The sequence below is a fragment of the Cryptomeria japonica genome, chromosome 1 (genome assembly GCF_030272615.1).
Source record: "Cryptomeria japonica chromosome 1, Sugi_1.0, whole genome shotgun sequence".
Lineage (NCBI taxonomy): Eukaryota > Viridiplantae > Streptophyta > Pinopsida > Cupressales > Cupressaceae > Cryptomeria > Cryptomeria japonica.
The window spans coordinates 57,125,725-57,139,286 of NC_081405.1; the positions used below are offsets into that span (position 1 = coordinate 57,125,725).

Sequence of the window (13,562 nt, forward strand, 5' to 3'; positions counted from 1 at the left end):
CCTTACATGTTTGTGGAATCCTACATTGTAGATTTGGGAGACATCATTGATGATATTCATCTTCTCTTTGATGAAAATGATCCTTCTTCGATTGTTGCCAGGGAACACTCTGACCCTCTTGTTCATTCTCTACATGATCATTCTTTCGAGGTTGACATGATTGTGGATATTTATGTACAGCAGTTGGAGGAGGTCTCTTTATGTTTAGAGGAGACATGTGAGTCTTTGGGACTTATTCTACATTCATCTCCACTAGATCTTGGAGTACCTTTTTCAGTAGAGTGGAGCAGTTTACCACCTTTGGAGGGGGTACTTTCAGCATCGACATGGGGACACTTGAGCAATTTTTAGAGATTCCTTTCATCATGAGTTTTTTTCATACATCTTCCCTTCATGATTGGGAGACTTCATGGATACACCTTTGGTTTTGTTTCTTCCTAAGGGGAGGAATGTTGTTCGACATTCGTGGAGGAGTTTCTTCATACATCATCAAGCTTCTATCATTGGTGCAGATTCCACATTGAGGGGGGTCTTCCTAGCTTCTCTACTTCTCTCATATGGGGGGACTTTTTCCTCACAATGGGTTTTGTTACCCACATGCTTCTATGAGATTTCTCTTGTATAGATTTCATCTCTCTTTTGGGGGAGGGTTTTTTCCCATTGGGTTTTTCTCTCTTTCCCCACTTTGTGAGATATTTCATTGCATTGGTTTGCAATGCATTTGCATTTTGTACATGGGTACCTAACATGGCCTTGTAGCCGTGACCCATCTTGCATTGCTTAGTTGCATTGTAGACTTAAGTGCATTCCCCTAAGTTGCACTTAAGTGGGGTGTTGGTGTAAATAATTATTCATCATGGATATTATTACACTTACTTAAGTTTACTTAGCAAATGCATTTCATAGTAGTTTGGGTATGAGACACTTGAATGTTTGTGCCACATTGGGATAGTGTGTGTAGGAGAATTTCCACCTTTTGTGGTCTTGTTGTTACATTCCACCTTCGGTGGGTGATCCACCTCATGTGGAATATTTTATTATTTCTCCTACCCACCACACCTATATCCTACCTACCCTTGTTTCTTATTGAGCCACATGTCATGTTTGTGTGCTCACATATCCATATAGCCTTGCCTATATATGCGGGCTCATATTCATTATATGTAACAACTATTGATCTTTTGATCATCTATCTATTGATGAGAATACAGTTTATTCTTGTCCTACATTTTGTCTCTATTTGTACATTTCATTGAGCTCTTGATCTTGGCAAAATCTCACAAACCCGTCTAATAGGATGATTGTGTTTTCTCCTTGTTTACAATTATGGTATCTTAATCAATGGTATGCTCAATGTGATCGATATTATCTCATAAATATTCATTCTTGGTGGGATCCATATTGTTTGTTTGACTATATATGTGTCCAAGGGGAGGAAAATTGTTCATCATGGGAAGTGAAATTTGTAGGAATGTGGATTGGATCATCTTTTATTTCATGGTGATGGATGAAATAAAGGTGGAGGAGGTGATTGTCTTGGATTTCTTGATCAAAGATTAGATTTTGGATGTCATGGTCATAGATATGAACTTGATCAATGATTGGATTGTCATGGGTTTCATGAGTATTTACTAGATCTTGATCAAATATTGGATTGACATGAATGCCATGATCATCTATGGGGGTTTTCTCAATAACTTGATCTTGATTTATGTTGGAGCTTGTTGTGTCATAATTTAGTGCAATCTATGTTCCTAAAGTCATTTTTAATAATTTGTTTGGGAAAGTGGGATGTCTTTGGACCTTATAATGCTTATGTATTTTTGACCTTTTAGGTTTGATCCAGACTTAGTGAAATGTTTAGACTAAACTTCCAATGTGGGAAGTACTTGGACAAAATCTTTAGTGGATGTATCATGGGACCAATCAATCTTTCATCAATGAGTGAACTCTATATCGGGTTGGTTGGAGGACTTGGATAAGGGACATTTGGAATTTATAGAGGAGTGAGAGAAATCAATGGACTTGGGTGACAATGATTTGAAAGAAGCATATGCAAATGATTTGCAATATATAGAGGTAGATTTAAAATAAATGGGCGAAGATGATTCAAATGACATGTATTGAGGAAATGAGGGGCATGTTTCAAGGGTAATGTTTCCCTTTCCAAATGAATGAAAATGATAAGAAATAGAAGATAAAATATAGTTTTATAGAGGTAAGGATGATGGAATTTGTCTTAATCGAGTTTGAATCCAAAACCTTAGGTGAAGGAGATATATCCTAGGTGATGGGATGGATCAATTAGTACAAGGTGGTCAATGGAATATTTTAGGTGTCTGTACTTGATATATATAATAGAAAGGAATTGAATTGAGAGTACATTAAAAAGGTCAAAATTGAGATCTATAGATCATCTTCCTAGTTTGATGGTTATGGCACAAATATAGAATGCCCTTGTGGAGTGTGTAGGATTGGATCTTGGTCATTATAATAAAACTTATGACATTTATGATATATAGGAAGTATGTAATACATAGAAGAAGAAGAACATATTATTTTGAGATGATTTATCATATTCATAGGGGTGTTTGAATTTATCCATGACTTATGGTTTTTACTCATGGTTTTGGATGCCACTTGATGGTTTCTAGTTTTTGGCACTTTTACATATTGGAGGCGTGGGACAATACATTTAGAGTTATTTTTTAAGTGCATTTGTGTTGTTATCATACTATCCTATTCATAATTTTGAATCAAATGAAATGGAGATGTTTCAAATCATCTCAAACATAGGCTATAGTCCACTTTTCCAACTAGCATACACCACATATAATCCATTTTGATTGATGAAATGTTCTCCCTAGTGCAAATATTTATAGCTGACCTCTACCATTTTGATTGCTCAATGTTTACTATTACCATGGGTGTCGTAGATATTGTTTCAAGAGTACAATGGCTTACCCTTTGGGAATAATTGAGATGAACTTATAGGAGCTAATCATCATATTTAAATCAATAGGAAAGACATTGGATCTAAGAGGGTTATGTGCAAAATCCCCACAAATAGTAAGCTCTCATCAAATGCAAAAGTTTCTTAAGTCTTAATTAGAAAGGAGTTGACAAACTTGTGGCCCAATTATTTTCTTTGGAAACCTATGAATCAAATGCTCCTACCCATCCAAATTTACAAGAAATTATAGATCATCTCAATGTTTTTTGGAGATATGCCTAAAGGACTTCCTCCTAAGAGGGATCATAATCATGTCACACAACTAGTCATTAACTCTTAAATAGGTTACATAATAATTATCATAATCATATATATGTGTTTAGGTCATCCTAGAAGTTATACTTGAGTATCTAAGTTTACCTAGGTGGTATCCAAGGCATAAGTATGGCATACATAGGAGGTATAGGCCAATTATTATCATCATGTTAAGTATTAAGTTGTTATTGAATACTATTGGAGGTATCCCCTCAAAGTGGCATATTATCATCAAGTATTTCCAACATATTTCATAGCATCTTCTTTTTTGGGAAATTTCTTCTATTACAAAATATTTCTCACGTGTGTAAGTCTTGATAGTTGACCTCTAATTAACCTCTCTAGTCAAACACACTTAACTTGATTTTAAGATCACACCTCCCCACCATATGGTTGTTGGTCCCCTAAAGCTTAGGGATCAATCAAAAGTGGAAACCTTCCTCCCACTTCCCCTATAAAAAATTATCACAAATGCGTGCAACCATTCATTGTCATACTATAATGTCCCAACCAAGAGATCAACACTCTTCAATCATGGAGGAAATCATGTAGCATAACCTTACATCCATTAACTAATCTATAATTAACCTAACTATGTGATTTCTTATCTAGATGAAACAAGGCACAAAAAACAACAAGTAGCATAATTACAAAAGCATCAACACGAAACAATAGAAAAGTGGTCAATATGCAAAGAGAGCTCATAGCATATATCTGGTAGTTACAAGAATATTTCTAGAAGGTCCAAGACTTTTCCCTCCAAAAGTGGTGTGGTGGACATTGTCTATTGAGTATAATACACCCTAATTAGATTGTTTTTTGCATTTATTAATTCGAGTGGAAATCAAAATATAGTTGTATTTTGATTTTAAATTTAATTAATAAATGCAAAAAACGTACTATCAGGGCCATTATAGTCCCAATGCAATTAATAAATATAATAAAAAAAGTACTCTAAGGGTACATTATGCTCCCTTCATAGGCATTCTTGATGTGGTGTCCCATTCTAGATAAGACAAGATAATCGTAAAAGAACAATGCATGGCTCACCTACCCATGCATAAGACAAAATAGGGTCAGTTATGCCCTATTTAAAAATTCAAAGATATAAACCCCAAAATGATTTGTTTTCATGGAACTATATGTTCTATAGATTCCTCTTACATGGTAATCACATACAAATACTAAGTATGTAATGATGCCTTACAATATAACCTCCCATATTATGCCCTCTTACAACAAATGTTATCAAACGTTTGTTGTAATGGTGCAAATTTGGAAATTAGGGTTTCAATGAAAAAACCAAAGTAATCCCAAATTGACCAAAACATTGGGAAAGAGGGGTGAACCTAATAGATCTAGCCTCAATCTCACTAAGGAAGGGTTGATATTTCTGAGTATATTCACTTGGATTGGGGTTAGACTTCCTCATTCCCAAGGGTTGAATTGGATTGATTGAATTTAGGGGAAAATAGGAGATAATTGAAGTGATCTGGCAGAGTAAGCTACAGATGTCCCATGGAGCCACCAACCTAGATCTAGGCAGAATAAGGTCTAGAATATGTTCTCAAAATTTTGCTAGGTAGTATCAATTTGCCTTGGTCCTCTGAATTTTTTATCATTGAAAGTTGAACTTGTTCATCTCTGTGAACTCTGTCAATCCTCCTGAATACAACTCCACACCTGTTTCCTACAAAAAAAAAGAAAGGGAAAGATGTTAGGGATAGGGGTTTGCCTGAGTCAAATCGTGGTTTAGGAATTAACCTTGAATGAAATAATGTAAATACTTAAATAAATGTTGAATAGGTATAGCTCATATTGCAATTGATGATGATGTAATGCTCTTTGAATGTAATCACAAATGTTGAATGTAATGACATGACAAACACATGAACATGAAAAACCCTAATCACACACATTATTGCATAAGATTGATGTAATTTTGCTCCAGAATGCTTGAAGGATGAATATGTAACCTCGAAGATTTATGAAAATGCTTGATGAATTCTTCACAGATGCGCTAGTCTTAGATTGCTTAGCTTGTTAGATGAAAATAGGTTGATAAAATGTCTTTATATAGGGTTCCCTAGGTAAACTACCGATTAGGTCGACCTCCAACGGTCATGTGTAGCTTGTTATTGAAAAAGAATCACCACTCATGACAAAGATGCCCCACTGAAATTAACTACTAATATCATAGGGTGAGGAGCGAGGAGCAACATGATAGGGTGAATGGAGTGCTAAGGCACTACCTCTTCACCAAGAAAGAGTGCAAGATCAGTTGTAAAATATATGTGAGCTCTATCATATTGGTCTTGAACAAATGATTTAAAATTTTAAAGAGAATGAGAATAACCATGATGAAAAAGACAATGTTCATCACCTTCCTTATGCTTATAATTTTGATTAAATTTAATGAAAGGAAATATAACACTCTTATCATACTTCAATCTCCAAAAGATCCTAGTGGCTAATTTCTCTTGGTCATCAATAAGAGTAGGTCATCTTGTCTCTTGAGATGTAGGACAAGGGTTGCTCGAAGGAGATGGATTATTTTCTATTATTTTAACTATGCCATTATCAATGAGTCCTTGCATTCCATTTTGAAAATATGAACAATCATTGGCATCATGGTCATTAGTTTGATGATGTGAGAAAAAAGGAGTGTTTGATGAAGAACCACCTTGAGATTGATGATAGAGTTTATGTCTTGCAAAGTACTCCTTAAGATTTTATACCCTAAGGATATCATCCATAGGTGAATTATGAGGATCACTTAGACCTTTTGTACTAGCTTGTGTAGGAGGGTTTATAGGGACTTTAATTCCTTGTTCGTATTTTCCAAGTCCTTGTCCTCTATAACATTGTTTTAATATTATGCTATAGCCACTTCTATATGAATGTTTTAATTGAGAAGGAGTATTATAATTAATTTCTTTAAAATTTGTAGTGTAAGTACATCTAGAAGGAACAAAGGGAGAAGTAGATGAAGAAGGAATATCCTCTATAGGGAGATTCTCCTTTCTATCATCATTCATTTCCTCTTTGATAGGTTGGGAAGTAAGATCATTATCATTTAATTCCTCATCTTTACTTAATGTTATGTGGGGAGATATATCATGAATGAAATGCATAACATCATCTTTTCCTCAAAATGTTTTGATGGTTAAGATAAACTCTAGGAGAATAAGGGGGATCTAAAGAAATTGAAAAACCAATATTATGATCTTGCCCCCCTTGTGCTAGGGTATGTGTATGAGAAGAAGATGGTGTCATTTTTCTCTTTAATGCTTGCTCTCCATTAGAGAGATCTCATTGATAGGAGTATTGGCTCTTTCTTCATTCACATGAGATACCCTAGGAGAGGTACAAGTGTTAGATTTTTCAATGTCATCCCTAGGATTATCATTATCTACAAAAGGTTTTATGTGATCTACATATGTAATGCATTTTCTTAAAAATATCACCATAAAACAACATGCATCATGAATAAAAGCTTTGAGATTTAGTAGATTAATAGGAAACATTTTGGAAATTCTAAAAATGCAATATGCCAAAGTGTTATAAATGAAAAGAAGCAATGTAAAGTGAAAGAAACCATTATCGAGCACATGATTTTGATAAATGTAAGTAAAAAGAAATGTAATCAAATTTGAAAAGGCAAACAAATCAAATCTATTAAGTGTCATTATGAATGCCTAAGATCATATCTAAAAACAAAAGTTACAAATTATGCAACCCACAAATCAAATTAACCAAAATAAATTAAGGTTTTTATGAATTTAACCTCTTAATTTATTAATATAAGCTATGAGTGCAAACTTGAAAATTAAAATGCATTCAAATCAGATCCGAGAACACAAATCAGAAATAATAGTGTAAGAAGTCAAGTTCACCAAAATTTAACTGTGCAAATTTGGAAATTAAGGTTTCAATTATAAAACCACAAATAATCGCAAATTGACCAAAACATTGGGGTGAACCTAATAGATCTAGCCTCAATCTCGCTAAGGAAGGGTTGAAAATTATAATTAGATTCATCTGGGTTGGGGTTTGACTTCCTCTTTCCCAAGGGTTGAATTGGATTGATTAAAATTAGGGCAAAAATGGTGATAATTGAAGTGATCTAGCATAAACAGTAAACTACAAATGTCCCACAGAGCCACTGACCTGGTTCTGGGCAAAATAAGATGTCTAAAATATGTTCTTAGAAGTTCGGCCTGATTTTTCAGGACCAGATAGTATCAATTTGCAATGGTCCTCTGAATTTTCCGTCATCGAAAGTTGAACCTGTTCATCTCTGTAAACTTTGTTGATCCTCCTAAATACAACTCTGCACCTATTACCTGCACATAGAAAGAAAGGGAAAGATGTTGAAGATAGGGGTTTGCCTCATTCAAACCTCGGGATTAGTTCTTGGCGAGGAGATACAACACCTGCCCCAATTCAAATTTGGACCATGACGTTTTGGTCCAGACCAAGGTGTTTCATGCCTTGGTCCCTCTACAAACATGACCAAAATAAGGTGTTAGGGGGAGAGGTGCCTCACCATGGGACCCACCAATGGGTGTTCATGACCTAAAAGCTAGAGAATGGGGTCAAACCGGACCTAGAGAAGGGATGAAGATAAGACACGCTAAAGTGGGAGCACAAACATGAGGTGTAAATTAGACCGGTGACAATTTACGACGCTACATCTGCAAAAATATTTCATTTATATGAACCTCCATCACATAAACATCCCATCCCATCCCATCCCATCCCATGATCTTTTAGATATACAAATACTAAATTCATTATACATTATACTCTAACTAACATCTAGATTGCATTGCAACATGAATGGTATATTTAATTTTATAAAAGAACACTCACTTCGTAGAATATGGAGTCTTTATTTTGACAAGCACCAAAAATCTAACACCTTGATGAATCTACTTCTTAGGAGTAAACTCCATCATTAAATTTTGAACTATCAAATTTAATTAATCTTAATTTCCATATTTAATCTCAATTAAATGTAGCGGCTATAAATTCTATACTTTTATTTTAGGTTTTTGTAAATCTTTATTAAGGGAACTGGGATAGTGTGTTAATTTAATATTTTTTTAACGAATTTTTGGAGGTATTGATAAATAATAACTGCTTATTGGTTTCTACAATTACTTTTTGGCTATCATTCTGAGTGTAACAGTTTTCTAGTTTTTTATCAAACTAGTGCGCTTTTTATGATTCCAATGAATAACAAATTCCCATGATTTTTATGTTGGCAACCCGACTCAAAATTACACTAAATGTGAGCAAGCCTGGATTTCATGTCTGCAATGCTCCGCTTGAGCAGGTGGGTGGTGTAGGAGTCTTAAACAGATTTCATTTCAGTCGTACGCTACAGGCAGCTTTGAGTTTAAAATCTAAACACGTGAAATTTCAAAGCAAAATTAAAGTAACTCTGGTTCATTTGTCTGATTCCCTCCTCTGTACGTGTAAGACATCTGGATGGCCCAATCCAAGCATTTCGACACAACTTTAAACAACTGGAAGAAATTGAGTGATGACCCCACTGGAGTGGGAACGAATCCATCTTTTTCTCTTCTGCAATCTTACCCACAACTTCCTTTTTGTTCTTTTCACGAGATCTTTGCCAAAGCATTCCACAATGGCTCCCACCGGCTGTCCTTCAGATATGCTGGAAGTCGAAAAGCAAAGGGGAGGAATTAAGAAAGAGTGGCAGGCAACTGCCCACTTTCGCCTTTGATTGAAAAGAAACAATTCGCTTAATTGTGTTTGCAGAGCGGAGAGGAAGGGAGTCGATGCGTGTGCCATGGCCTCAATGTTGATTTCCCGTGTATGGAAGATTATAGCAGTGGCAGTGACAGTGGCGGGTATGGCGGCGAGAAGCAGAGCATGCAGGACCTTCTGTGGAAACACAAGTCTGGATTACCCATTTGGGGTAGATGAGGGTTGTGGGCACCGACAGTACAGGGAGCTTTTATACTGCATCAACAATGTAATGATGCTGCATCTCCCTTCAGGCAGCTATGAGGTGCTCTCCATTGATTATGCCTTCGGCCTCGTCACGCTCTCCGATCCCCACATGTCCACCTGCGCTTCAATGCACAAGAGCCTCGGCTTTGTCGTCCACCAGAAGCTTTCCCCTTTCCTTCGCCCCACGCCCGACAATGCCCTGCTCCTTCTCGGCTGCTCTAACACCTCGCCCCTGTTTCAGGGCTTCCCTGACACCCACCTCCCCTGTTTCAACTCCTCTGCCTCCTCCTCCCCCTTTGGCTGTGATGCATTCTACAACTGCCCCGCCTGGGCGGGCATGGGCCAAAAGACTAAGCACAACAAACCTCCTCCCTGCTGCGGCATTCACTACTCTTCCGTTGGCGCCCTCAATCTTACGCACCTCGACTGCTATTCGTATGCCTCTGCCTATTCCTCGGCCCCGCTTAGATACAAAAGTGCCGGCGACTGGTCATATGGGCTTCAGCTCAGCTTCGAGGTGCCTGGGAACTCTAGCTTCTGTGCATCTTGCAAGGCCTCTCGAGGAGTCTGCGGTTACAGTGTCGATGACGATGACGACGACGATGATGATTCCGATGATGGGAAAGAGCTCTGCCTCTGCGATGGCTGGAATTCCACCACCACCTGCGACACAGGTTCCAATTTCTCGATTTAAAAGAAAAATCCCTTAGTTTTTAGAAGATGTTTTTGTTTCTGTTGAAGGTATCTCATTAGCATTCATTATGTTAATCACAATTCACAAACAATCTTAGCGTTTCTACACATTATGATGTTAAATATTTCAACGTCGTAATTTGACACACTGCCCCACAAAAATATATCTCAAGCTTTTATTATATCTTTACCCCTTTGTGCTATGCCTGTAAGATACTCGGCAACACTGTGTTGAGCAAAGTTAAGCAATCTGTTTGATGAAAGTGAGGGCTGTAATCTGTCACCACTAGTCATCAGATATTCCTAAATCCTATCTACCCAGATCTAAACTTCTGAGATTTCTTTTTGGGCACCTGTTATAATGGTTTCCATCGAAGGAAATCGTATACAATACAGTGTGGTCATTGTGCATAGCTTATGGTATAAACTGTGTAAATTTACAGATCAAATTCTATGATTATGATCCACAGGTTGGCTGCATAACAAAAACCAACATCAGACACATTTAACATTATGTTATCTTTTATAGATCAGTTAGGATTTAAACTTAGACTTTGCATGTGTATATTGAGATGTTCTACTATTGAACTCAATTACCTGTGGAACGGGGTTTTTTTTAAGTTCCTTAATTACCTTTTATTAGAAATAATTCTGTGTAATTGTGTGTATAATTTAATTTTTCACCCTCTTCTTATTGATGTTGGATTACAGAATGTAATTAAAAAACATTCACTGTTGATTCCAAAAACAGACTTTTGAATAGAGACTGTGGAAAACTTACACGGTTACACCAATTATTGAAAATAATTTCTCTGATATTATTCCCCAATAAACCTAAGATAAAGGAAATCCAAAAAGCACATAACACAACTAACTACATTGTCAGAAATACAATGAAACTGGGAGTTGAATTCAAGAACAATAAATATGCTGAATCTGTTCAGTTGATTTTAAGAACAATAAATATGCTGAAACTGGACTGTTGGTTTTAAGAATAATTATGGTTTGCAGCATTCCTTCTTCAATGGACAGGTCTCTGAAAGTACTTGAAAGTTCCTTTCAAATGCCAACTAATTGTTAGGCATAGATTGCGAGATCGTTTGCTTCTATAACATAAATCATGTATTAAACCTTCTCTTGCAAGGTTGCGGTCTAAGTAAAGTAAATGTAGCAGAGCCAGTTTACTACGCATAATTGTTTTATATATAAACTGACTATCTACATCAAGTGCAAAAAAATTCAGTTTACAAAGAGATCCTACTGAAAGTGAAATGGAAATTTTGATTTGTATTCTCTCCCAAATCCAGTTTTAATATCCTGCCATTAGAATTAATCTCCAATATGTTTATGAGATCCATTTTCCATGTAGTGAGAGAATTCTACACTGCTTCAAACTTCAAATTTCAAAAAACTGTTTAAAATTGTTTCTATCTCTGATGATAAGTACTCTTATTCTCTCCCAACTTAAATTTTGTAAAAAAATTTGCTATCATCACAATTAGCCCAACAAAGTGAAGTTGAGCAAAAGATTGTTACAAGTTGAAGTTTTCTACGTTATTTTTGGTGTGAAATTCAGTAATAATTCTAAAATTTTGATACACTATATAACAGGGTAACAAATCAAAACCCTTTTTATGGAAGTCAAGACTAACTTTCAAATTTGATCACTGATAACATGCATAGACTTATTTAAATGCAATCCTCAATCCAAACTTTGCAGGAAGCAAATCTGCAAGTGCAGAGCATCATTATATATCAAAATTGTTGGCTTTACTTCTAGCAGGTAGGTTCTCTTCCCATGAGTTTCAGAATTGTGTGATTTATAGTATGCTACATTCAGTTAATGATGTAACAAATTAATATGCTTATTACTTTTGGATTAGATCATGTTACATGGTCTAATCCAAAAGTAGACATATTAAGCATATTGATCATTATGAACTGTGGAAGTTACATAAATTTAATGTAACAAATGTTAGTGTTATGTTGCAGGGATGTTGCTTATATCTGCAATTTAAAGGACTGGCATCCTTGGCATGAAGAAATTATCATGTGCTATAAGAAAAGGAGACGGAGGTGGAGTGAAATTGAGAGTGATTTGAGTTCATATCATGAAAAGTTGGCTCAGAGTGGCAGAGCCGAAGCTTATTTCTCTAAGCAGATAATTTTATCTTCTTTTGTGGAGAAACTGATTGAGATTCTATTCAATATCATTGGAGCGATGGCATCTGATAATAATAAATGTAGAAATCACATAAACCAAAATACCATATTAAATTTACTTTATTCCTGCCTGGCACCAAAGTCTAGGCCCTAGAATAATTGTAAATGTAGAAATCACATAAAATTTTATTGGTTTAATTCAGCCTAATTTAATAATGCACACAAATCAACTTAGATTTAATAAATGATAGTTTAGAGTGTGTTAATTAGTGTTAATTTAGGAAATTTATTGTATTGGATAGGTTTATTTAGGTTGTGGGATAGTGGAGATAAAAATTTAATATAATGTAGATGTCACTTATTTATTTATAAAGTATAAATAAATTCTGTACCTTCATCTTTTGGGAATTTTATGTAAAATTATAATTCAATGAGGGTCAAATTTCATAGTTATGGGTCATTTGTATCATATAATTCTAAGCTAGTGTATTTTGTATTCCTACCAATGTTTTGTACTCTTTGCTCCTTGTTGATTGTATGGATTGATGGTATTTGAAATTACATTGGGAAGATCATCGAATCACAAGGACCAAGTTCTATTAGGAATTAGAGAAGATGCTAAACTTAGTAAAAAGTTGTGTGATATGTTGCTATGTAATTGAGTTAAGAAATACTTTTAAAATTTGCCCAAAATCAATTGGGATTCGACATAGGTATGCATATTTCACCATTACATTACATCATGCCCACCTCCCTTGGGCTTCACCCTCAACTCCCTTCCACCTCTCATTTTGAGGTGGATGTGATTCTTAACATGAGTATGCATTACAAAGTAAATGAACACTTGTAAATGTGTGATGTAGGAGCATCTTTGGGCTGGTGCAATGTTGTTGTAGTGTTGTAAATTGTAACCCTTTACAATTTCATACTCCTTTTTGAGCTCTTGCTTTAGTGTGTTCTCTCATAACTCATTTTAAGTCTATTTTTGGTCGTAGCACATCCAAATTATTGTCATATGCTCACAAGTGACCTAATCCTATGTCCTAGGTCCAGATACTTTGCAACCATCTCTCTAGTCCTTTTCTAGGTGGACTAGGGTGCTTAGTGACATAGTCCCTCCAAAAGGCACACAATCAAACGTGAGTGTTGATTTCTACCATTTATGATCCAATCCCGATATTTTGATATGACTATTGGAAGTCAGCCTAAAGTAGAAAATATGTTGTGAACCCTATATAAAGGAATCATTTTATCATTTACAAAGCCTAATCATAGAGAATCCACAAATTACAAGTTACATCATTGAGCAAGCATTATTGAGAAACTTTCTCCAGATTTGAGAATTATGGAGCGATAAGCTACAACTTACATGTAAGTATGTTTTTATGATTGATCTTGTCGTGTCTTGCCATGTTAGGTTATTGCATCGACCCTTGAGGGACTTATCTAAGAA

The 13,562-nt window shown here is 35.6% G+C and overlaps 1 protein-coding gene across 1 annotated transcript; it reads left to right on the plus strand.

Moving 5' to 3' along the window:
• Nucleotides 1-8,592: 8,592 nt before the first annotated feature.
• Nucleotides 8,593-12,307, plus strand: LOC131063202 (uncharacterized). Its single transcript, XM_057996991.1, has 3 exons — nucleotides 8,593-9,927; nucleotides 11,667-11,729; nucleotides 11,939-12,307. The coding sequence occupies exons 1-3, from the start codon at nucleotides 9,090-9,092 to the stop codon at nucleotides 11,962-11,964; spliced, it is 927 nt and encodes a 308-aa protein (XP_057852974.1). The 5' UTR covers nucleotides 8,593-9,089; the 3' UTR covers nucleotides 11,965-12,307.
• Nucleotides 12,308-13,562: the final 1,255 nt, after the last annotated feature.